Here is a 27,045-nt window from a genome sequence, read left to right on the forward strand (position 1 = left end):
GCATAGTTTTACCACTTTTTCTTTTTTTTTTTTTGACTATTCTACTACTTGCCTTCTCATGAAATTTCTTTTGAAAACCAGGTGCGAAGTCAGTTGCCATTTGTCCGATAGCATTACAAGCGGCATATCTTACTCTTGGATGCTGAAAAAGTATTTCCCTCAAATAGTTAACAAGCAGTCATGAAAGCAGAAATTAAAACATTTTGAAATAATTAATTGAATTAGACTCACAGGATCCTGAAGAAATAGCAAAACAAAATTAACTATCTCATTTAAAATCCCCTCCATCTGTTGGTGGCAACCTTCTCCAATGGCTGAGAGCGCCATCAAGCCAGCATGCCTGTATTTCCAGTCAGCTACAGACGAGTAAAAAGAAAATAAAAATATATTATTAATTTTGGAAACTACAAAGCACCACAAAGACAAATCACCTTTTTGGGGGGATGGGACAGGAGGAGGAAGACTGAGAATAGGACAGGGAAGGCAAACTGATGCATGTACTTAATTTGTTAAATAATTTTCACTTTTCCTCACACATACTTCCAGAGATGCACAAAAATTCGAGTATCTAATCCAGACCAAATCCAGACCTAGAAAAAAGAATTCTAAAATGCTGATACGAGTATGTACATGGTACTAAAACCTCGGAACTGCATTTTCATTAAATGAGCTAATCAGGGAAACATCAAGACAGTATTTCTTCTGCCCCTCCCTCCCCCTTTTTTTAAAGGATATCGAAACAGCCTATACCTTCCTCTTTAGGTGAGGAAGGGGAAAAGGTCTACTGAAACAACCAATATCTAAATTTAAAACAAATAAATAATCAGAACTAAACTTTTCAGCAGTCTCCCCAAGACTGTTTAAGAACAGTAACATTCCATTTAGGGATGTAAAGCTTTCCTTCCCTCCAAGTCCTATTAGCTTATTCTCAGGTTAGTGGGTATTGTTGAAATGGATCTTTCACATCCCTCTCCTTTTTCTTTAGGCCAGGGAAACATATGAGAAACTCCAATTTCTTTTATTTATTTATTTTTACAAAATCTTTCTCTGTGCTAGAAACCATGGGGATTACAGAAAAGAAAACCAGAAGAACAAACAGGTTTATCAAACGACCTGTGGGAAAGACATGCAACAGAACTTCTTTCCCAAAATAATGCAAGATTTCGTTATTGCTGGTAATTAAATTCCTGGAATGGAGAACACCGCAGTTCAGAGCATTGGAATCCTGACACTTAAGCTTCTGTTTGATCAGGATGAGATGAAACATCATCTTGACAGAAGGTTCAGTGAAGAAGGCTTTTGTTTTGCTGCTATTTAAGTTCATTGGATGTTCCTAGTTAAGCCTGCACCTCTTGTTACTCTCACTGTATTACTATTAGCATGCATTCCAGACTTGAAATTAATGATACTGCAAAATGAAATGCAATCATGTTTGGACCATCTGGCTACCCAATCCAAACCCAGAAATTTTACATTATTTCAGTAAACATTTGTGAGAAGAGCGGTGGGGATAGAAGAAGGGAAAGTTTGATTTCTGAGAGTATCAATGATGTTTTAATCTAAATGTCTTCATCTTTCCCCCCAACTCCCTACCAATGAGAGCCTCTGAACCAAACAATATCTCCTGCATTTCCCTTTTCCAAAGAGAGGTTATGGAAAGCTCTGACCCAGCAGAGAGCAAGCATCAGGCATCAACTGCATGACTTCTCCCCTTCACAGGAGTCAGGTCTTACAGACACTGAACTCCACATCTTTCTGTGGGTACCACAAAACTAGGTATTTGCTAGCCTTGAAGCTATTAACATTGGAAGAGTCAGGTTAACCTGTTTGCAAAATAAAACTTTCTTAACCAAAAAACTTGAAACAGACTATAAGTGTTCACACTCTGCAGGTGGTACCTTGAGTAGCCTTATATTCCATATCCAATATGGTGACAATCTTTTTTGGACTGGTCTTTAAATCATTAAAATAGGAAAAGTACCCAGAACTTTTGCATTATCTTCTATTTCAAAGGCTCAAAGCATAGGTCAATTGAAAGTGTATGCAGCAAACGCACAATATTTTTTTGAATGATTGCCTGAGCAAGCATTACAGGTATTTTAAGAGGAACAGAAGCATACAATGCAACTGATAAGAATATCAGCCAGCCTACCACAGATTTCTGTTGTATTTTGGTCCATCAAATTCCAGGGAAAAAAAAAAGAACAAGTTTTCCTCTATGAACTGCAATGTATTAAAATTTCACTTAAATGCAGCACTTCTGAAGAAACAAAAAAAATGAGCTACAGAAAAGCAGGTGGCAATTTAGGGACACTTAAGGTACTGTGGGGCATTGTATATTGATTTAGAGAGAACATTACAAAGTAAGAAAAAAGTCTTGCTTTATTTATATTTAATTCACAGACTGAGTTTTAAAAAATGTACTGTTTTGTTTTTGATATCTCCATTCAGCTGCCCATGGTCCAGCAAAAAGTTGTAATGCACTGTACATAAGTTTAATAAAACCCAGTTTAAGAAAAGGTATAAACTTCCAAGTTCACAGCATTTACAGTTTTTGCTGCTGAAATCAAAAGTGGAAGTGTATAAAATATATTAAGTAGCTAAACATGAAGATTTAAGAGGTATCCAAGTTCCTAGAAAGGATAGAATTGTAATAAATAAATAAATACAAAAAAATTGACGTTACTTACGATTCTGAAGCATTTGCATAATATGTTCTTTAATCATAGGTAAAACAAGTTTTCCTCCAAGGCCACATGCCATCCTGTCCAGTGCACTCTCACCAGCAACTGCATTGCTAAATATCAGTTACAGAAATATCAATGGTTTGATATCTACAATAAAACAAACAGTCCAAGAGAGCACAGAAGTGCCCTTTCCTGCAGTTCTAGTCTTCAACTTTTGCCATCTGAAAACACATGAGCCTCCGTAAGTAAATAAAGCATACCCAAATGTAAAAGCACACGTACCACAGATGCTTTGGTTACAAAATAATTATTTACCCCCCACTTAAATGTTTATTTTCTGTAGCCCATTGAATAAGTCTCATACCAAAGAAACTTGGGCCTTACTTGCACTGAAGGTACAGACTGAATTCTGCAACAATTACACATACCTAGAAAACTGTAAACTGAATTTGCAATGAATTAAGCAGTAATACTGGCCAGTGTCTTTTTGTCGTGAGAACACAAACCAGTTCAGACTTGCTATAAATCAGGTGAACCAGCAGAATTCAAGCTTTAGCGCGTAAGAGACCTTTTCCTGCATGGCTGCCGTACCAGTACTCTAGTAGCATGTCCTCTTGCCAGTGACTTGGGCAGAAAACATCCAGTCCAGCTGAGGAATTTGTGACTCTCAGCCAGTTCCAGAAGTGAGAATAGCCAAATATTATCAGTGTAAGGTGACTTGTTCCACCCAATAGAATTATTCCCTACAGAAAAACGAAAAAGTTTCCAGGACACAGCTGACTACTGTTACAGTCTGGGTATGGCTACAACTGTAATAACTCAAGGTTATTACAGTCCATCCTAGACACCCATGCTGATGGAAAAACTGAGTAATGGTTCAGAAAGAGGTGAATCTCCCTCTTCTTTCAAGTATCAGTCAGCTGGGTCAGAAATAGAGGTCTTCCAACTATTATGCTTGAATCACCCGGCCTCATTACAAACCATAAACAGTCTAGAAACCCACATGCTACGAACAAAGGTGTTTGCACAAAGATATTGACAGTATTGTACTTGTTCTTCAGATTAGTCATGTTAAGACAAACAGGGGCATCACCAGCAGGACAACAGAGCACGGGCACACAGGTTTAGATTGGAGCACACTCACTGAAGTTAATGGTAACTTTCATCTGAAATTACATTCCTTGAGCTTTTTCCTTCCACCATTAATTCATACATTCAATTTGAGGAAATAAAGATAGTATATCTTAGAAAAAATGACCACACACCTCCCTGCAATGTTTGCAAGGCTTTTGCCAGGAAAAGAGGAAGTTGGATTAACCTTTACCTCCTTTAGAATCTCACTGCTCTATGAAGTCAGAGCAACAAAAAACTGGAAACGCTAAAATATTCCCTGATGCTTTTGTGTAGCCTGACTCACATCCCCTTAGTCAGATCCGAACACACCCTAACTAGGCTATAGCCTGATGATCATTATCCTGTTTCTTGGACTGCACAGAAATTCCAGTCTTCTTATATAGCTATAAAGACTCAAGCACCAGAAGAGGTTAGCATGCACATCAGCTTATCAACAGCTCTCTACAAAGGTGAACTTCAGCAGTGGGAAACACATAGTAACATGAGTGAACCTGCCAAAAGAAAAAACTAACACCACACACACAATCACCAGAGACCAGCTGATGTCCAGTATTTTGTGTCTAAAGACTCAAGCTCTGCTATTACTTGGAGGGCCAAAGGAGCTACGTTTCTCCTTTAGGCTAAGGTTGGTGAGCATAACTGGTTTTCTGATCTTTGCTTGCTCTACTTGCAACTTGTAACAAAAAAGGAAAACTTTCACTCTAAAATCCATAGGCAGCTAACTTGTATTTAGAAGAACAAAGTTACTCTGCTGACAATAAAGAGAAATTGGCATGCCTCAAGGGGATGATTCAGAGTACTTACTAAGCTGCCTAAAGCACCCCATCTGAATAAACTTCCACACCCTGAAAGGCTCGATGAGGATTTGAACTTTAATATTCTATTTCCCCTTGAAATTTAGCTGAATGAAAAGATTCAAACACTTGACAAACCTGAATGCAGTGAGGTCTGACAGTTCTACTTGTATGGCAAAATTTCAAAGGTGAGGAAACGAAACAGGTTAAAAGGGTCTGGTCTGCCATGCGAGAGGGGGAAGAAAGGACAGCTTACTTTCAATTCCATAATCAAGGGGAACAAAGAAACGTATTCCAAGTCAAGCGGAGATTAAACAGGTTCTTCCATAAATTCCTACGTATCGGTTTTGCAAGTGTCTTTACATGCCTGATATCTAGTAGAAGTTGCTATACAGTTCAGTGGTAAATCAGTATCTCTTCTACTGCCTATCTTCCTATGATGATCTCAAAGTGTTCTGTGACAAATTGTTTTGAAACACTAATTACATTTGCGTCTTCAAGGAGATGCCAGATGTGGCAAAAAGCGTCTCGACTGGTAAATGAATATCCGTGTCTCTACATAAGTGTGGAGATTGTAATCTCCTGCACGTATTTCTGCCTTCTACTTCATTCTAACTGTATTTGGACAAGAGCAGATGTAACAGGATGCTGTAGACAAACCACTGTCATTCTAGTGAAAAGTTGGAGCAAGCTACAAAGCACGCAGGAATAAGCAAATCAGAAAGACTGGACATCTTTAGTAGATCTTTCTCACCCAAGACACAACAAGATAAGCTACTGCTAGCCATTTCAAGGGATTTAAAAGAATGGCAAAATTGTAATATATTTGAGCTAGATTAAATCCAGCAAGGAATTCCACTATGCATTCTGATGTCATTTAAAGGTAGGCAACTTTTTTCTTTAACACCACCTTTTCAAGTGCATAGATATAGAAAAATATGAAGAGATTGGTTGTAGATGATTAAACAGGTCAGTATCCTTCAGCTTTGGTGCCAGCTAACTTCATTATAAGCCCTCAATTTAAAGGGTTAGGAGCACTGACTTCTGAACTGAGTAACATAAATGACAGAAGAAACAAAAATCTGAAAAGTTGAAACAGACAAGATGACATGCAACTTGTAAAAGTAAATTACAGCAATACACAAATACTGAAAGAATTTACTTATTAGCTGAAGAGTACCTAAATAACCTATATATAAACTGTCTGAGAAGTCATATATACTGCTCATGACTGAAGGAACAAAATCAGAAGAGTTACTTGAGTAAAGAAAAAGTAATGCACTGCAGTCATTTGCATCCTGCACTTAAAATCTGCCTTTAGCCATACAGTCTTGAAAATATATTGAAACAACTAGTTTCATAATTACCTGTCAAAATCATCATCTTCAAGCTCATCTGCATTTGCCCAATCTTCATCTTCTTCCAAGTCAACCATCATTGCTAACATCTGAGGAACTGGAAAAAAAAAAGAGTTTTAAACTCAGGTTGCTTTCTTAAAATAGATTCTCAAATAACAAGCATAAAATTTAAGTTCTCTCCTTTCAAAAAAATCATTGAAGAAAAAACCTCTTCTTCCTTGGCAGATAGCCAAGTCTGTCAAACTGCATCAGCCAATAATTCAGAATAGATTTTCAGAAGAGTATTTTCAGAACATTCAAATCAAGAGAAAGAAAGAAAGTTGTGTATTTCTTACCAAGACTCATAGTACAACATAAGATTTTTTTTTTACATCATGGAAGACTGTAAAAAGTCAATTCCTTAATAAAGCCTAAGTTCCTTGAAAGAGGTAAAATAGTATTATATGCTTTAAGAACTCAGATATACGTCATTCATTTTACTGAAACTCTGACATCATCTTTTGAACATCTACTGATGAAAGAGACTACATTCATTATAGAAGAATACTCAACCCTTAGTTTTACTACCATCATAAATTTTGTTAACTATATGTACAGTGGCCACTTAGCATAAAGCTTTACTTTTGCATGAAGCTTTACTTTTACAATAAGGTAATGGTTTAGAACTCGAGATTTTCCCCCACTTAATGTAAACTTTTGTTTTGTATCATGAAAATATCTTGCACATAATCCACCAGTTTTCTACTTCTACCTCTGTAGATTGATTCTGTCTGCTCTTCTCAGTATAAGTCTTTATAGAGGCTATTACACAATCTTTATCATAGCGTTCAACTACTATGCAATGAGCAACACCTATTCTGAGTTGTTCTCACAGGAGAAAGGAGTGCAGTGATTTGTCCATTGTAAGCCTGCCTGTTCCTGTGCACTTCAGAAGCCCAAGGGGTGAAAAGTATACCTTGCACTTTCAGAGCAAAGTAAGGTGCTCTTAAGTATTCTTTACTTTGTATTACACTAACTGCTCAGAGCAGTCATTTGAATTCAACATAATTTATGCAAAAAAGCTTCACTTTGCCCTGGAAACAAAAGTTTTCAGTCAAATACTCAACCTTTGAGCTTTAAGAACCTTTTTAGGACAGTCAACCACATATCTTGAAGACAGGCATCATAGTTAACTGTCCTTTACAGCAACCTAGCTCAAAAACTAGTACGCATATAGTAGTCCATGCTGCTGATGAGATCTACTGCAACTGATTAGGTATACTGCAACTGGTGAATTTCATAATATACTTACACTACTGTATCTATGATAGAGGCATGACCCTAAGCAAACTCACCTCACCATACATCTGGACAGATGAGAAACTTCTGGTCATTGCTCACTGACAGCATTGTGGGGCAAGTATCAAGAAAAGATCAAATTATGGATTGATTTGCTTGACATAGCTATGTATTTTCAACCAGAGATTATACCACGGCTGCAAAAACCTTCAGAGCGCTTTTATATACATATCAGGATAACTTAATGGACACCATGAACTCTAGCATGATGCCCACATGTCAGAATTCTGTATACTTACTAGTCACTGAAAAGAATTTCCTGAAAACAAAAAAAGTGTTATAGCCCAGAAGCTTTTCAGACACAGACACTCATAAGCACACACATGAAAACGATGTGTCATCACACCTCTGAAACATGGAAGTCAACATTCATCTGCCACAAATGCTACGCAGTTTCAAAAACTGATGTCATAGTGTTCGTTGCTACTAACAAGCAAGGCTGAGAACAAACTGTCATCGAAAGCTGTTTGGCCACCATTATATCTAGAACCTGCAAAAGCCTGTAAACATGTTGTTTCTTCTTGATGTTTCATATGAACGTGGTGGACAGTAAGTATAGTTTCACAAAGAATTTTTTTAAAATGTAGAGTTGTGCATTAAAGTTTCAACATTGTCCCAACAAGCCCTCAAAATGTAATTATTGCCAATATATAGACTGTTTACAAACAAGTTAAGGATGAGCCTACTAAGCCTGCTTCTTGTCAGAGCATACCATGACTCTCCATTTTCTGGAGACTGAGCAAAACTACAGCCAAAGATAGGCTGCAGCTCTAATTTCTAGGGAAAGAGCAATAAAACACTCTTATCTTGAATACTGAGATCAAGGAGGGAGGTCTGAACCCAAATGGAATTCCTGAGCAGGTAACTGGTACACAGGATGCAGACTTACTCCTAAATCAGCATCACGTTCAGTAAAACCAGCATAAGATGACAGTTCTGCCTAAGACCCAGTTCTAGTTGTGAGGATCAAATGATCCAGCAATTTTTTAGTTGAATGAAAACAGAAGGCCTTTTAAACTAAGGAACAAAACCAAGACAAAAGCAATCCTTTTTGGCTACCTTTTTATCATTCTCTGAACATAACTGCTTTACCACCTCTGCAAATAAATGTCTTTTACCTTCGTGATTCATTAATATTAAGAGCAATTTTACAATGGGTTGCAAACCAAAGGCATTTCATTCCCACATGGTGCCTTATCTTAATACAAATATTTCATTCCTAAACAGCAACTAGCAACCCAATATAAAAGTAATACATTCTAAAGAGATATGAGGTACTTCTCCACTATGCTGCCTGACCAGATAAGAAGCTTGTAATGATTTGGGGGACAGCAAGTGTCAAGCATTAATATTCCTAACAGGCTACAGGATAGAGTGAAAACACAGCATTCTAAACATTTTCAAATTTCAAAATACATTCTAAAAGAATATGTTCTTTAAAAAACTATTCTACAAAGTAAACAAAACTCCTAGTCAATAGCTTAAACACTTAAGCCAAGCAGATCCACATTACAATATTTTTCATAAGTTTTATGATTTAGTGACATGTATATACACAACTTTCCCCAGCCTGAGCACACAAGTAAAAAAAGTTGCCTTTTAACAGACTGTCTTTATGCAAGTTTCAGAAAACAAGCAAGAATCTAGACAAATACAAGTGTGATGGGGAGGGAAAAGAATCCTTCCAAAAAGCAGGCTACACTGCTGTACCAGTACCCTGATCTACTCACAAAAAGGGTTTAAAAGGCAGGGAAATACCAGTGTGTGCAGCACTGCTGCTGGGGCTGTCCAGAAGACAGTTATTTTTAGTATCTCAAATAATAATGCATGGTTTAAAAAGTGCCTCTCCAAAGAATTTACAATCCACATGTTAAATAGACTAATTAGACTATCTCTAAGTATTTATATAAGCATCTGATTTTTAATTCACAGCTTTAACTCAACACTGAAGCTCAACATGCATGCTGAATTCCTTCAGTTTTGAGTTGCCAGCACCACAGAGTATCTGGCCTACATATCAAACTTCAAACATAGAACTTCAGAACTAAATGCATCGACTTGTTTTTTTTTTTTTACAGTACAAATTTCCAAAGCCAGCAGAAAAGCATGAAAGTAGTATTTTCCTTGGAAACACCTAATGAAGAGTCTACTGTATTTTTATTCAAATTGTTGGTGGCTGCATAAGCACAGACTAATTTATGAAGAGTCATAATAAGAAGGGGGTTTCTCCATAAGAAAACTCAATTCAGTGTCACCTAAAGTTATCAGCACCAGCAAACTCTTGAGTTAGACATGGTTTTGCCACTGACCACCTGCAAAGTCAGTTTAACACTGTAAAGGAAGACAAATTGTTTCAACAGAGAAAATGAGTAAAATACTTACTGGCTTGCGCAACAATGTTTGTATGCCTCCTCAGCATAGCAGCAGCAGTTTCTGACAAGGTCACAATTACTTCAAGCGCCAACTGACGCTGCATGTTACTGAGATTGGCATCTGCACACAACTACAGTCCAGAAGATTAGAGCAAATGGTTAGAACAGAAGTTTTGCGGCTGAAAGAGTGATTTTTTTAAAAAAATTCCTAGCTTTACCTTCAGACTTAGTTGCAACGTAGGTTCTAAATGTGGTCGTAAATACTTGGGAACAGAATCTGCAATTTCTACAAGGGATTTCAGGACAGAATCATCGTTTTGGTAGCAGGAATCATTTACAGCCTATGAAAGAGATAAGATGAAGATAAGATTAAATAAAAGCAACTAATGCTATGAATGGGACCACTGTTATAGAAGAAATTTGATTAACTGTATTCTTGTCTCTCTGAATAGTCTTGTTTAGCATTAGTGGCTTAGCATTAGTAACTAAAGTAGATGAAGCCTTAGGCTGCAAGAACTGGCAGAGAGTAAACTTTTTGATAAAACTAATGCTGCTAACAAAGAACTAGCTGAATCTGGCAGATACAAGTAGAAAGAAGAAGATAAGGACCAAGGAGACAATTCCAAGAGAATGAAGTAACTTCAGAAGAAGGCCAGCCCAGCAATACGGAAAACCAGTAAGAAATCAAGATACCACTGACCAGAATTAAGTGATTGAACATGGTATCGGGTAATGGGTGGTACAGGTATAATTGAGAGGTGTGAACTGGGGTAGGGGTCCCTCTCCAGAGGCAGCCAGCTCAAGCTGTAACCTGAGAACTAATGAAAGACTAATAGGAAGCCTTCACTCAGACTTTGTATTTTCAGCAGGATCCTAGGGTCAGACCCTGCTACAGTGGCCAACCTGCGTAAATCCATAACAATTACAAAGAGGTAACATGCAGCATCCAAACCTACAAATTTTCTGCAAGTAAGTTATGGCTCACAATGTTATATGCCATCAATTTTGACCATTATTAGTTTAAATCTAACACAGTAGACAGACACTCAGAAAAAATTAAGGTCACACATCAGAGGCGCCAACATGCAAAACCACACACTATGTTTTGACAAGCACAACTTCAAAATGCATTTTAAATTAAAAAAAACTCAAAGTAACTCTGCCCAAAAGAAGGAAAATGAGGCTAACTCCTTTTTTCCCTGTTATGCAAGAACATCTTTGAATAGCTTACGTGTACAAACACCAGGAATCTCAAGATTAAATAATTTGGTTTTTTCCAGACAACTCTGGAGAGCCACCGAATTAAAGCAGACCTTTCAGCCTTCAGTCACAGACACAGGAAACAGAAAAAGAAATCAAGCTTTTTGCAATTATCTTTCCTAACCCATAGCTACATTCTGAAAAGTAATTTAAAACTTTTAACTGACCAGCTTGATACTTTAGTACCAAAACAGCACACAGTTATTCAACGGTGTTAAAACTCTTCTAGAAGTAGGACACAAAAACCCAAACCTCCAAAGAAGAAACAGTCTTTAAACACGCTTTTGGGGTTTTGAAAGGAATTTTCATTACCAAAGTATTTGATGTCTTCCTAACATAGAAACATTTTTTTTAAAGTGAACAGTTAGGTGTTTTTAATACTTAAAATCTAGAATCCAATCCTTTTACTAATGCCACTCAAACAGACCATGCTTTCAACATAGAACCAGCATCTTCTAGTATCAGAAATGTTCTGGAAAAAAGAAAAAAATCTATCTTGGTTAAGGCCTTTTGGACTAATCATTACCATTCATCCTCCGATTCTGGCAAAGGATAATGTAATATTTACTGGAAGTTTCTGTAAAACTCCGTATTTTATACCCATTGCAACTCTGACAGTTTTTTAAAGCAAGACTAGGTTTCTAAGAAAGAAGTTCAAAATGCATGGTGAGCCCTAAAAGGCAGAGGCACTTTTCTGTAGTATCGAACACCAACAATCACAGAAGTCAGTTGAAGTTCCAGCTGCTTTTACCTCTACTGCAAGATAAATCTCTTGGATACAAGTTTCAACTATTAGTCTGAAAGTTCAACTTCCAGCATAACCATTATAGAAATTGTACTGAAAGGACTGAATTGCTAAGTCAGAATTTTATTTTTAGCTTTTTTACCACACCAACATTTCAACAAAATGAACTTCAACAGAAACAAAAAAAGCATCCAACTGTCTCCAAAGGTCACTCACCACTATTCTAACACATCCCATCTCCTATTTATAAACTCAGATCTTCATATCCATCTTGTGTTACCACAGCCAGAAAATCTAGTCCTTCTCGCAATAAGTACTTTGAAAAGACAGATTTCATAGCATAGTTCTGTGCTCTATATTTGCAAAATAAAGCTTGAAAATGCAAGCCAAGTGCATGTGTTTTTACAGCCTAAAATAGTAGGATTTAAACTTGTATCACACAAAGTGGGCTATAAGTCTGAAGTCTAAAAACAGCATACTGTTTAATTGCCAAACATCAAGACGAATAGCATGCCCACCCCAAATCCTGCCTCACTCCCACTCATACAGTACTCAGTAGCCAAGGTCCTCTCAGCCAGTTACAATTTTTGAACAATACAATTGTCATTGCCAAAGTCACAGACAGGGACTAACCACCAAATAGTGACCTCAGTATCAGAATACTTATCTTGTACACACTAGAGCCCTTTTTCAAGTTCAGATGATTTTAATAAATTCCTCTCAGTTTCCACTTAAGATCAAGCAGAATTCCATCGGCTACAGAAGCCAGTAAACTTGGCACAATTTTTCTTCAGCTTGCCACAAAGCACACACAGACAAGGTTTATAGCTTACACTGTCAACAGGAACCTGCTGTACTGACTGTAGCAAAAGTCAGTTTTTAACCTAAATTTAGCCTAATTTAAAATCGCCAAAAGTTCACTATCACTGTTATCACAGGTACTTAGTTATTTCCACTTTTTCTTAATATAGAAAGGGAACTGTACTGTGAAATTGTCATCCTTCAGAGCTCAAACCATTTCTGTCTCTGGTTTGGTTTACAATAGGCTTCCCCCCAAAAGTAAACAACCTTTTATTAGAATTCCAACTTTTTTGCTCAAATTCACCCATCCTAAAAGAGATCTAATCCAGCCTCAGAAATTATATGAAGCTTAAAAAGACATTTCGTTTGCAAGTTCCTAATTTATCAAACAATAAAGATCATTTGTCCACACTGTTGTTGTTACTCTGAGAATCTTTGTTCAGAATAATTCTACGTTTTCCTCTAAACCAAAAAGATACAGGATATCATGGTCAATGAATTTCCCAATTACTGATCACTTGAAATCTCAGGGTAGCCCATATTTAAAGTATATTTCAATATCATGGTTAATTTAAAAGCTGTAGGATTTTGAGTTAAATACCTTACGAAGAATTTTAATTAATTTATCTAAGTAACACTGTATAAATTAATCAACATTGAACTATTCTCCTTAAAACCCTAACAATTAGTTTGGGTTTACAAAATTCCTTATAAGCTTCCACTATATCTTGCTTGTGACTGATGTCAGGCTAACTAAGATACAGTTAATCCACGTCTCACCAAAAATTCATATGCTACACAAATTTGCAGACCAATAATTTACGTTAGGATACAGTCAATATAGCCAGTAATGGCACATTAAGCGTTACTTGTGTGATTTCTTACCTGCAAGATTCCAGGTAGCAAGTCTGCAAAATGTTTAAGAAGGGGAAGATTGTGCTCATTAGCAAGCACAAATGCAGCTGCAGCTCTAGCAGACAGAGTCTTGATCTAGAAGACAGGCAGGATTGGAGAAAGAAACATGAAGAACTGGTAATGAAACATGCCTTTGTTTTCTTTTAACTTAGGCCTATTATGAGACTACATTTTGTATTAACTTTTCCCTTTTACATTTTCCTAATAGATATAGCAATTAGTTTTTAACATGGGTTTTTACATCTTACTTCAAATTAAGGTAAAGCGACAATGAAGATCTTCAGCATCTATATCCTCCATGATACAAAAAAAGTTTATCATATTATGAGGTGGCAAGTATTCCCTAGTTTTGCCTCTGTTTGTTTTTTGTTTTGGTGTTTTGGGTTGTGTTGGGTTTTTTTTAATGAAAGAAAAAAGAAAGATACTATTGTTTTCAACTTCCATCCCAATTTCAAATGTGTATGCAAGCGTCAAAGTCCCATTTTTCAAAAAGTGTGATCTAAGTGTTTAAAACATGCTTCTTTAAAGACATGACTTGTGGTACTTTAGAAAATGTTACTCAGTTGACTTTCAAAGGTCAGAAAAAGTAATCCATGGGAGAGCAGCAAACTGAACCCATATACCACAGCAGGGTTTCCTATCCTTGCCCAGCATTTTCCACAACAAGAGAAACATTTTCAAAGTACAATTCTCTGCACAAATCAATAAATCTGAAGCGTTCCAGAAAAGCAAGGCTTGCTAACATGCCCTTACACCAAAGTATGCACAAACAGTTCAAGGAGCTGTCATATATTCAGAGTTTTGAGACATACTGTGTACAGATACTATGTGTAGAGATACTACGTATCTATACTGCCAAACACAAGAGCCAGAAAGAGAGCTTAACAAGGAGTTTCTGACCCCTCATGCTGCTGGCTAAAAACCCTGCTTTGGGCCACTACAACTAGGTTTCTCCAACCATAACTACTAGAGAAGAGTCTGGGCCTAAGCAGCGCAGATATGAGCCAGACAGTCAGCTTTAGGACCATGAAAAGGCTTGAGCCTTTTGTTTTGCAGTAGGCATAGTCAAAACTCCAGTTGTACATCAACCAGGTTCAGGTAATGCAATTCTCTGGTTGGAATCTATGGTTTAACCTTTATGTTTGAGACTACTACACTACGTTTCTATGCTCAGGACATATTAAAAAAAAAGAACATAAAGGTCTTACTGATGGATGTTCTTGATCTTGCATACACTGAACCAGCATTCTCTTAATGACCTCCAAATAGTGTTGCTGCTGATTCCCAAAAATCCCAGGAAAATTCCTAAGGATAAGAAAAGACCAAAACATTAATAAAAATTCCTAACACAGTTATCCTTTATTATTTTAAACTTATCCATTGTTTAAGCTACAGATTGTAACTGTACATGTAAAAGTTAAGTAAACCACAATACAACAGAATAAATGAAATATTTATGATTTCTTGTTAATTAAGTTGTGACAGTTTTTCTTACATTTGTACAGACATGATTTGGCTAACCTGCAAAAATGTAGCAAAGTCTGAAAGCTTACCAGAAAATATGTAGGGCAGCCTCACGCAGTCCCACATTCTGAGAGCTGACAGAGTCAAATAAGAATTTCAGAACTTCTGGCCACTGGTTGTTGCCATCCTCATCTAGATTAAACGCAACAAAGTTTTAGGATAAGCAAACTTAAGAGTGGTTAGATCTCAATTGTGCAGGGCAACCAGTCATCGCTACTAAAATTAATTTCAAAAAAACTAATCTGAAGATGTGTCCAAGTCATAGTGTAAAATATGGCTGAAATGATAAATCTAAAGGCACTCAGGAACAGATGATGATCTCTATTTATTGTTATATAACAGCACTCAAAAAAGAAACCAATACAGATGTTCAGCATAACATTCATGAGAATTTAAACAAATTGGATTTCTAAACCTTAGTAAAATCTCACCTAAACTCAAGCTTAAAAAGCAGAGTTAAGGAATCTTTTTTTACCTGATCAAGGATAATGTAAACAAATATTGTGTTTTATTTTAAACCATGAAATCAGTTAGTACATCATGTGCAAATGTCTACACAAGAATAGAGAACAAGAGATAAAAATACAACTACTATCAATACATAAACATTTTACCACAGTATCAGCTTATATAAAGTACCTATTAAGTTCCTGGCCAATTCAGCAACAATGTCACAGATTTTTTTCCTCATACTGGACTGTGTTTCCAACTGAATAATCAACAACAATCCACTTTTGATAGAGGTCTGATCATCAGGTGAAAGAGCTGGATAAACTTCTTCAAAAGCAGAAGACAAAAGACGTCGCAGAAGGACAGCTGCCATTTGTCTAGCCTATTGAATAAGAAAGTATGTATGTTAAAGTGTTTTGATACAATAACCATGCTCTTATGAGGAAAGGTGACTGACATCATGCTTCCAAATGATCAGTTTTCACTGTGTAGACTTGTTTGGTGAATGGAATACCTCTCAAGCAACAGATGACAATTAGGATACTTAGCAAAAACATAGTAAAGAAACATCAGCTTACAACCATGTTTCTGACAATTACAGCTCTTTGTCAGACAATTAACCTGTAAACCCTCCTTCACTTTCTCAAACAACCAAACTGCACACTAAAGATTCAGGAACCTAGAGTTAGATTTTGGCAAATAAAACTCTACTCTGAACAAAAAAAACCCAAAACCCAAAGCTTGCAGCCTTTTGCAGACCTATGATGAAACGCTTTTCTTTAAACTTGAATTTGAGCATAGGAACCTCAATACCACATATTACAATCTTCTATGCTTCTTACTTGCGTACAGCAATTCTGCAGCAGTATCATTTACATATCTGTATTTATTTACAAGTATACAAGAACTAGAAGCAAAAAACATGGCTGAGTAATACAAAATGAATAGAGCAACAAATGCAGTAAAGGCAAAGAGACACATGAAGCACTCTGAATAACTTAATAAATAGGGTGTTCGCTAACCAGTGTTTCTAGAAGGACAAACAGTAATTAAAAACGACCCCCCAAACTTCTCATGTTTGACACATGTAACAAAACCTTACACATGTTAAATCCTCGCAAAAAAATAATCCAATGCAACATGCGTTCAATTGTTTTTACCCAAGATATTCTTATTTAATGTGTACTTGAATGAAAACCAGTTTCATTTATAATAGCCTTTGGAATTCAAAAATGTTCAATAAGCAGCAGAACTAACGAAGTCCAATTTCCAAAAGATCTCTTAACTATATTGCTACAGCATAACCTATAGATGAGAAACACAAACGGCTGCAAAGTCTCAACTTCTAATATACCCTGTAAAAATCAGGTATTGCTAGAACATCACCCAAGATACTATTCTTGTTATGCTCTGCAGTCTCCAGATTCACTGTACCTTTTTCCAATCCACCCAGCTCTCTTCTATACAGCTAAAGAGCAGTGCACACAAAGTGTCTCTATACTAACAGAAGGGAAGGACTAGAATTGGACCTTACTATAGGTCATTCCTTATCTCCTCCTCTTCAACACCTCCAGTGTGGACCAAAGCCACCACAAATGTAGGATTAGTAGATCTTCCCTAGTAGATCTAAGGAAGACAGCAGATGAACAAAGAGGGTCACAGTGCCCACCTGGGCTGCATCCCATGATAAGCCAAGGTTCTGTAGCAATACATCATCACATGGGGAACATGAGTTAGGAAGGAGAAAGATTCTTTCCCCACTGGATCTGGGAATCCCACTAACAATGTGTCCAAAGACTTTAACGGTACCACAATATAATGGTGTCTTTCCTCCTCCCATCCCTAGAAGCACCAATATTGTGAAAAATTAAATTTCTCCTCATCAGTGTGGTGAACTTACATAGGAGAAGCCTTGACTGGGGAGCAAGTTTGCTGGGACTAAACAAGGCACAAACACTGATACAATGTCTTCCCTTACTCAGGGCATCGTGTTTCTGTGCATGTTCTCTGACATCTGATAATGACTGAACTCACATTATATTCATTCTTTTCCTGAAGTAATAATAGGTGGCCAGATAGGGAATAGAGCTTGTTTTCATAAAGCACGTAGTCTCAAAGATAAGAATTTCCACCTCTGAAGAATTTAATTTAAAATATTAGAAGACTGACAAACACAGACTGATTGCAAAGTAAAAACACAAGTAACTAAGGCATACAGAAAGACACAAGATCAGCACTACATGAATTAGCTCCTGGTTATTGTTATTAGCTTAGAAAAAAAATCCCAAATTCCCTAAAGCAAATTCAAACATTTGAAGGAGTGACAAAGAAGCAATTGACTTCTTATAATAAACGGCATATTTTCCTCAGCAGATATCCACCTATATATGAAAATTACCATTGTCAAGTTAATTATGACAAACATGGCTGGACTAATGGCAGCTCTGGGGCTGTTTCTTCTGCTTTGAGGAAGAAAGTATGTATTTTTCACACATACCAAAGGCTCCTTTATATTTAAGTATTACAAGATATGTACCCAAACAAGCATTTTAAAATCCTGCAAGTTAGGGGCTATAGCTTTTAATGAGAACAGAAATGATATGAAGTGTACATCCCCAAAGAACTTCCATCTACCAATGAAGCATAAAAAAAGCAGAATTCTCTCCTAGCATTGGATTCTTCTGCATGTCTAAATTACCGAGGTGCTCACATACAATTGAAATGTCAAAGGTATTAACATAAAAAGTAGTCATAATACTCAAATTTCAACATACCATTTCTTATTAATAGAATTTATAGTGCTTTAAAAACATTCTAGGATTTTACAGATGATGGAACCAAGGTACAAGAAGAAAACCAACTTGCTGAGCAGGGCAGCAGAATTATGACCAGAAATCGTGGAAACCATGTTCTCCACTGACATTCAAAGTGTCCAGGTAATCCTACACATTTGGTAAGAAAAAGACTGACCATCTTGTGTAGCACAGTCACAGTGATTTTTACTTTTATTTTACTGTTCCTTTTAAGTCCTCAAGGAGGAAAACATGCATGGATGGAAGCAATCAATACTTAGGACACGGTCCAAAGATGGACTTGCACAACCTCATTTGGGGATCCAGCTCCATGTGGAATTCAAAGTACGCAGTGCCTAAGGTCCACGTACAACTCAAAGTCAGAACTGTGGTGCAACAGAAGTCCATGGGTTGCCTTCCTTCCCCTCCAAATGCTGAACAGGAAGCTGCCCACAGCAGTAGTTTTCAGACTAAGAAATGCAATCCCTTCATGTGACAATATGGAGAGGGAGAAGGGAAATGTCAGAGCCCTCTAAGAGGGCTGAGAGTACAGCAGAAACAGTTTTACACAGCATTTGTTACTGTATTTCACAGTGCTTGAAATTAGTCAACTGTAAATTAGGACACAATTGAAAACTGCCAATCTAGAGTTAACCAGGAAGAAAACAAAGGCAGGAGAATATGCAGAACTTCTGTTCCTCTCTAAGATTTAGGCGGTAAATCAAAACTGTAAAGGAAGAAGGCTCTAACGCCTCAGACACATTCTGAGAATAAAACTCATCAAATAAACTGAATGTATATCACCTTTCTGTTCAACCCTTTAAAATGCAGTTGCATAGGAAGAAGTACAGTCCTAACTTCATAAGAGCGAGACTAGAGGTTCAGGAAGCTGGAAACGCAGGTTCAAGACCCTCTTTAGCCTGAGGTGTACAAACTCTCCTATCATCTGGCAGAGAAATGTTCTAACTCCTAGGTCATCCATTTCCCTCCACTTCTGTGAACAGTCTTTAATCTGCTATCAGGAAAATATGAAATGAGAAGAGAGGAAAAAGGTGGTTATTTCCACAGTTTAGGCATTTGGTTAGAAGGAGAAAACCTGTTATAAAGTTAATTTTTAAAAGAGTTATTCCTGATCTAGCTTAATGTTTTTTTTCCATGTCACATGCAAGGGTTCCTGGGAGCAGGATCTGAATCCCTGTTTCTCCATTTCAATGCTAAAATTACTAGGTTGCAGAGTCAGGATTCCCTCAACTGCTGTCCAAATAGTCCTATGAATCTTGTATTCTCTACAACACAGCAGCCCAGCTCCTGCAAACAGAATGGTGTATTTTCTTCAGCCTAGTTTTCCTGGGAGGGCGTAAAGCAATACAGCAGCTTCAGGATGAACAGAGGCCTGAACCCAGCTTTCCCATAGCCTGGGCAAGGGACCTTTTAAAGTTCTAAGGGTTCTTTCAGCAGCCTGTGTTCTGTGGTGCCAGTACATTCAACGTGCTCAGAGGACACATACCAGGCCCAAAGCCCTATCCACTGGTGACATATGCGCTATTCTGCCCAGCGTTTGGATCTACGTGATACATATGCAGACACGAAGTGCCTAGCTGTTCATACCAGCATCATACTGAACACACACAGAATGCTTCCCTGCAAGTTTAAATGCAATGTTTATATCAAGCATGGGGATTACTTCACTTAGGCTCTAATTAGGCTATGTATTTAGATTTACAGGGAAGAGAGGTGGTTCGCAGGTTTTATTCACCAGGATTTTTTGAGTCTAGCACCCAACATCTACTTAAGTTATAAGCTACATTTAAACCTTTGATTTATCCATTGGTGGAGTTAAATGTCAAGTTATTCTACAAACGTTAACCTCTGATGCCTTTGGTAAGAGTAACTTCTACAGGTGAAAAGTTTCTTTGCACTTGAGTAAGGTGGAAGCCAAGTCATTGGCAAGATTCTGGAAAAGTTTTAGACTGGGCTATCTCCTTATCTGATGTAAAGGGGATAAAATCAGTAAATATATGGAGCAAGTATTTATTTACACAAGCATGACTTTGTAGTTGTCAACTCAGACTTACCAATGTATTCAAAACAAAACAGGAGCATGTGCAATGGAGCTATGACATCTAGGGCATGGTATTATCTTCTGATGAGAAAGGGGCAGTGGCAGATCTTATTTTTCATGGCAAATTTAAATACAGGAGACAGGCTCTACAGCTTTCTATCATTTGAAACATCTCAGAGGGGCAGGAGGGAAAACTACACAGCTCTTATGCAACCAGTTGCTAGTATAATATTGAAGGATTCGTCAGAACACTGCTTTGTAGGTAGATAAGCATCAGTATTAGTAAGTTGATACTTACTAAGCATTAAAAAGCACAAATAGCATCTACCTCTAAACTGAATACAATCTACCAGAAGAGATCATTATCCAGAGAGAAACAGCACACTTATACTCTCCTTATAATATCGTTCAGAAAGTCTACATACTACATCTTTCTGTTGTTCAGTAAAACTCTACATTTGGAAAAAAAAAGTCAAATGTTTTTACTTTTAAGTGACTCTGAAGTTTGTAATATCTTGAAAGCTTAATAGTTCTTCACTCTGCATATCCAAGTGAATAATAGTTTTACCAAGAAGTATTATACCTGATCACTAAAGTGTGTGAGCCTTTACAAAATTAAGGAATAACTAAAAGGCATAGTTGCTGTATGCCCACAGAAAAATTTTACATAGGGCTTAGACTGCTCTCCATTCAGTCTATAACACTGCTAATGACTTAATGAACATGTCCTCCCCAAATACAACAAAATGCAAAAGTCATCTGAATAAAACATGCAAAACAACTGCTACCTTCTCTTCTCCCAGTTCAGATTTGAGAAGCACAAGAAGTTTCAGATCATACATAAGTTTAACACATTTAGGCACAGGACCCCAAAATGGAAAGCATTTCTCAACTGTAACTTGAAGGAACATCACAGGAACAGACATATATTAGTTACACATTTTAAGGAAAGAACCCATTCATTAAACAAAACACACAACCAGAGAACAGTGGAGATCTAAGCAGTCACTTATGAAAGACTACTTTTGAAACTAAATATCCTACATCAAAAAGTCTCAGCTAGTGAACTTGACATGCAACAAACTAGATGAGTGGCCCCTCTACAAATGTGCAGTAAATTAAGATGATTCAGCTAATGCCCGACTTGTTCATTTATCCCAAAATGACCGGCACTGATTTCTTCCCCCTTTCTCCGCATTCCCTTGAAAATCTGCAGAATTCAAAGATTATTGAGACATACCTCCTCAGCAGCAGCAGTATTCCTGATTGCTTGTAGGAGGAACGTGATCTTAGATTGACCTGGAATATTCTCATACGTTTCCTGCACAAAAAGGGATACAGCTTATTGAAAACAATTACTAGAAATCATGTGTTAAGCATTAATATGAATTGACTTTCCTTTTAAAACAACTTCAGTATCCATACAGTTAATAGAAATTAACATGGCAAAAAATTTAAACCTATCAAAATAAAAATTTCTGACCTATTTTAAAATCATGAGTAAAGTCTTAGTTACCTAATAAGACCTGCCATATTGGAATGATCTACATATGTATTACTGGCCACTTATAAGAAGAGTTAAGAAATACAACATAAATGGAACACGTATCCTCCAGGAAATACAACATATATGGAACACGTATCCTCCTGGGAATCCATCGTAGCTTCTATCACATCAAAGCATTAAGAACTTTAGAAGCCTGAGACTGAACTATAACCAACAGGTTAATAACCACTGATGAATGTGTAGTCCAAAAATTTGTTCAGGTCTTTTTTTGAACCATTTTACAGCCTTGACAACATCACGTGGCAGTCACACATTTCAACTACACATTTTGAATAAGAACTTTTCATTTTTAAACTCCTGCCTGAATTTCAGAAAGACAGACTAAACAGTCTCCCCCTTAGGGAAACCCTCTTAATAAAACTGAAAGTTTAATGAGAAGTTCAGTTACATTGTCTTACACACTTCTGGTGTGCAGTTCATTCACTATGGCTTTTTAACTTAGATTATTACTTAGAAGCTAGAGTGAGCACACAGCAAAATAACTTTTGCTATCCAAAACATGGTATACATGAGCATTTTAAAACTATAAATGCTTGTTTCTAATGTACTAAACCTAGGTAGGTAAGAGCAGGGGAATTACAAGCTGAAGAGCAACCACTTAAAACATTCAGAAACAGTTCTATAATTAACTCCGAAAGACTTATTTTTGTGGACACAATCTTGAAGATAAATTACTCCACCCTTTCCAAATATTCACTATCCCATCCTGAAATCAAGGAACAAGCCTACTACACAAAGCCCAGATCATTTAAATAGGTTCCCTGCCTGCGTACTTCCCATTCTTACCATTGAAGCAGCTCTTTCTAATACTCTAGCAAATTTACACACCATGACAATATACCTGCTATTTTCAATAAAGTCCTTTCCCCACCACACATTTGATATTAGACATCATCTTCCTCCACTTTCTGTACCTGTTTCCTAGTAGGCCTCATTCATGGAGTCAATTCTTACTTCATATTCTCTCTAGTTGCTAATATATGCTCACAGTCAAATGACACACTGAATCCCCAATGAATCCCTGCATTTAATCTAATCATTTCATGGAGACTGCAAAATTAAATGAGGTTTAGGGTCAGAATAGAAAGTCTTCTCAGATTAACCATTTCCATGAATGTATATATTTATGTTGCACTATTATCTACAAATATAAAGACAAATACAGAAACAAGAAGGTTCCCTAAACATAGGCCCATCATGGACCTGAAGCTATGCGTTCATGGACAGCTGAAACACTGTAAAAGCTGGCTTCCCCTCATGCCAATTCTGATAATAATGAAATTCTATTTTGAGTTTAAACTCACTAGAAATGGCAGCAACCTATCCAGTTGTTCACTGGCATAATTCTGCTAATTCAGTAAACTGGATTCAGAGGATGTTAAAGAGCACCAGGGCAAGGTAGGCAAGAGGAACATATGGCCAAAACCAGAACCTTCCCCCTGTGCTGGTGGAGGACTACTTTGCTGGCTCCACCCATCTTACTACCAGCTTTGGCTACGCCCTAACTACATACCTGGATCCTGCTACATCTTCACTGTATTCTTCTAGTTCACAATTAGTTCCCCAGCTACCTTACTCAGAGGTACAAATTTCTCCCACAGCATGACTAACTTTCAGAATACACACAAGCAAACATCTATTATCTATACTTTGTGCTCATGTTCTTCCAAATCTGAGAAATATATTTTAAAAAAAGACCATAAAACCACCAAGACAAAGTAAATAAAAGTTTCTCTATCAGAAGATAGACACACAAATAAGAGAAAGACAGGCTTTTATAGTTAACAGACAACATTCCAGTAATTTTTAATGGGAGATACAATGAAAGAACCAGGTTTCAGCAAACTGGTCAGAATAAGTTATGAGTGTGCTAGCACATACATAGATCCATATACATAAATACTTAAACAAAAAAGGTTTCAGGTGATTAGACCTTCCTCCCTCCCCTTCCATTTTTTACAGCTTTCACTACACCCCCACTCAAGCAAGCTATGACTCTACATCTCCATCAAGTCTTCGACATAACACCCCTCATCCTAATTTCAGTGACCAGACCTATTAGAAATAACCCAAGTCTGCCTCCTTCAGTTCCCTGTCCATCCATTTCTCATTCTCACTGGTTTTCATTGGACACTAATGAAAACCTGCTATTCAATTTACCTGCAGTTATTTGAATCCCTATAGTATTCAATAATGCTTTCCAACAGTTAAGTACACTTTAAAAAATGGTTTGGACTATGCAGACGTTTAAGACCAAATATGAGTCCCATATGATTTTAGTAAGCAGATATTCTAAAGGCTATGCAATACTTTCCTTTCATCTAAGTAAATCTTACTTCAGGAAACAGACAACTTAAAAAAAAATCTACCTACACTATAGAGAGACGGATTTGTATTTCTAGGTACAAGTTTGTTAACCCACCATGAAGAAGACTGAGCTGGGATCTTCACAGTCATACATGGTGGAAGAACGAGAGACAGGCATAACTTGAAAAAAGAAGGTTCAGGCTGGATAGAGGTTCAGACCTCTTTGCTCTAATGATGACAGTCAAGCAGGAGCAGGTTGCTCAGAGAGAGCTTGTGCAGTCTCCATTCTTGGAGGTTGCCAAGACCCAAGAGGACAAAGCCCCGGGCGACCTGATCTGACCTGATAGCTGACACTGCTTTAAGCAGGAGATTGCACTACAGACCTCCTTGAGAACCCTTCCGCTCTGAGTGATCCTAAACCATAAAAATACTTCCAATACACCTTGGAAATATGCAGAAACCAATATCAGATTCACCACACTTAAATAAGTAAAAATTACACTACTTGCTCTTATCTATATATGAAACTAATGGACTTGAAAAGCTTGGTAATCTATCATGGCAATTAAGATTTCTTATTCTGATTGATCATAGTGCATATGTATCTATGCAGATTAAACAAACTCCAACTCAGTTCCGAGCAAGTTTCTGACAGAATATGCCAGTTGTAAGAATCTAAGTTTTAGACCTTCTTTTTCAAGAATGTTTTATTTCACAGGCATTGTGACATAGCTGCCCAATAAATTTGCTTTGTTACAATTTTAATAAAGTTCAAAAAGTGGTGAGAAATGTTCTTATGTTACATGCAGGCAGCTGAGAAGAGAAATTCAGCTCCCAGGGAATGACCTCCATTCCATCCCTATGTTCAGGAACGTGGGGATAATTCTTGCTGCTTCTCTACAAAGTGTTTATAGTAATCAATATTGAACTTTGCTGGGTTCCTAAAAATGCACATCTCCCCTCCTTCTCATTCCCAAATTGTTTTTCAGAAATTTTCACTGCAGCATGAGGAACAATAATACTTTTTATTCTTCGCCAAACAATGTGCTGAACTCTGCTGACCGCTGAAGTGATGAGAGTGATAAAAGACCCGATGCAGCCATGCAGTGGGAATTCATGCTAAACCTAGACGCTAGTATTTAATTCAATGGGAGAGATTCCCCACTAGGCTTGACAATGGAGTCTTAAGCATGACAGAGAGAAAGAATTAACGTGGCTTAGCCATCACAAAGAATTTTAGCTGAAATAACACATCTGAAAAGTTTTTGCTGATAACAGAGAAACTCAGCATATTGAAAACGCTTCTTTTAGTGAAATATTTCTTAGCTGACAAAACACTCGAACACACGGCCCATTCTGAAGTTACAAACCAAACTACTGTGTGGAAAGAGAAGAACTCCCGGGCGGGCGGGGGCTGCGGCCCCGCTCCTGCCCCAGCACAGGCGGCACGCCCGGGGACCCTCTGCGAGGGCCGCTTCGGGAGCGCAGAAACGAGGCTACAGGTGCAGCCGCCCCCCGGGGCCCGGCGGAGCGCTTCAATCACGCCCCTCCGAGCCCCGCACCCACGGAGGGCAGACACCCGCCCTGACCTCGTTCGGGGCCCCCCTCCCCCGCTCCCGAGCCAGCGAGGACCGGCCCCACCACCCGCCGCCGGCCTGGCCTCCCCTCCCCGGCGGAGCCGGGGCCGCGCTCCGCCACGCCGGCCAGCCCGGGCGGAGCCAGCCCAGGCCCCGTCTCGCCACGGGCAACGGGGGGAAACAGCCCCCGGGGGGCTCCCCAGAGGCCCGGCGGGGCGCGGCGGGGGCAGCGGACGCGAGGCGGCCGAGGGCCGAGCGGTGCCAGACAGGCAGGGCCGCCGGGGCGGGGGGAGGAGGCAGCCAGACCCCTCGCGCCCTCACGCGCACGGGCGGGCGCCAGCGGCCGGTACCCTCGCTCTCGCCAACGGCCGGCGCGGCCCCCGCGCCCCGCCGGGGGGAACCGCCGCAACCGCCCGGCTCCCCCGCGGAGGGCCGGCGCCGACGGGGGGAAGGCCCGGGCCGCCCCGGCAGCAGCTGGTGCCGCTGCTCACACGTGGGGCTCGACCGGCCCCGCCGCCTCCCTGCCCCCCCTCCCTCAGGCAAGGTCTGGGAGGTCTGACAGGCCGGCTTGGCGCCCAGGGCCGGGGCGAGTCGGACCCGTTACCTCGGCCTGCTTGCGGACCGCATTGTCTGGGCTGAGCAGGTTGCCCAGGAGAAGGTAGAACTGCTGCTGCTCCTGCTCCGCCGTCGCCGCCATTGCTGCGAAAGGGAAAGAGAGCGAGGCCGGCCGGGCGGGGACAGGCAGGCGGGGGAGGCGGGGAGGGGGAAAGCCGGCCGCGCCGCCAGCCGAGGGAAAGGGGGCGGAGCCGCCGGCGCCGCGCTCTGCTCCCGGCTCCCCCCTGGGGCCGGCCGCGCCAGCCGCGCTCTCGAACGCTCCCATTGGCTGCGACGCACGGGGCCTCGCCCCCGATTGGCCTGCCTTCGCTATGACGTCCTGGCGACTCGGGGCGAGGGGGGGAGAGGAGGGCGACTGAACGACCGTCCCTGAATGGGGGTTTGTCTCCTCTTTTCTCATTGGTGCGCCTCCGGGCCGGAGGTGGGAGGCAGAGGCGGGGAAACGCCCCGAAGGGTACTCTCATTGGCGGGCGGGTCTAGCAATCTCGGCGGGATTGGTCAGAGGCGCGGTCGGGCGGTGCGGGAAGGGAGGGGCCGCGCCGGGACGCCGAGCTGGGGCAGGGCGGTGGGGGAGGGGAGGGAAAGCGCGGGAGATTGCAAGGCGTCTCCTCGCGGGGTGCTGCCGTCCCCCTCTCCTGCTCGGTGACGTTGTGCTGGCTCCTCCGCCCCCTGCCCGCTCCTTCCCCCTGAGGGCGGCGGGGGGAAGAGGTGTCTGTGGGCCCCAGCCGCCGGAGCCCTGATGCGGGG

The 27,045-nt window shown here is 39.4% G+C and overlaps 1 protein-coding gene across 2 annotated transcripts in view; it reads right to left on the reverse strand.

Annotated features, from left to right (window-relative positions):
• Positions 1 to 26,453, reverse strand: part of IPO5 (importin 5) — a 45,273-nt gene extending 18,820 nt beyond the window's left edge. The window contains exons 1-12 of one of the 2 annotated variants that reach the window (XM_072849958.1): positions 26,288 to 26,452; positions 21,473 to 21,553; positions 15,568 to 15,760; positions 14,958 to 15,060; positions 14,613 to 14,709; positions 13,375 to 13,479; positions 9,902 to 10,024; positions 9,694 to 9,814; positions 5,983 to 6,070; positions 2,691 to 2,797; positions 232 to 356; positions 53 to 142 (exon numbers count right to left, since the gene is read on the reverse strand). In XM_072849958.1, coding sequence (XP_072706059.1) covers positions 53 to 142; positions 232 to 356; positions 2,691 to 2,797; positions 5,983 to 6,070; positions 9,694 to 9,814; positions 9,902 to 10,024; positions 13,375 to 13,479; positions 14,613 to 14,709; positions 14,958 to 15,060; positions 15,568 to 15,760; positions 21,473 to 21,553; positions 26,288 to 26,380 — 1,326 coding nt within the window. In that variant the 5' untranslated portion in view covers positions 26,381 to 26,452. Of the gene's footprint in view, positions 1 to 52; positions 143 to 231; positions 357 to 2,690; positions 2,798 to 5,982; positions 6,071 to 9,693; positions 9,815 to 9,901; positions 10,025 to 13,374; positions 13,480 to 14,612; positions 14,710 to 14,957; positions 15,061 to 15,567; positions 15,761 to 21,472; positions 21,554 to 26,287 lie in introns of both variants that reach the window. The other variant, XM_072849959.1, reaches the window with a different exon arrangement.
• Positions 26,454 to 27,045: the final 592 nt, after the last annotated feature.

The sequence above is a fragment of the Ciconia boyciana genome, chromosome 1, assembly GCF_034638445.1.
Source record: "Ciconia boyciana chromosome 1, ASM3463844v1, whole genome shotgun sequence".
In the NCBI taxonomy this organism is placed as follows: Eukaryota; Metazoa; Chordata; class Aves; order Ciconiiformes; family Ciconiidae; genus Ciconia; species Ciconia boyciana.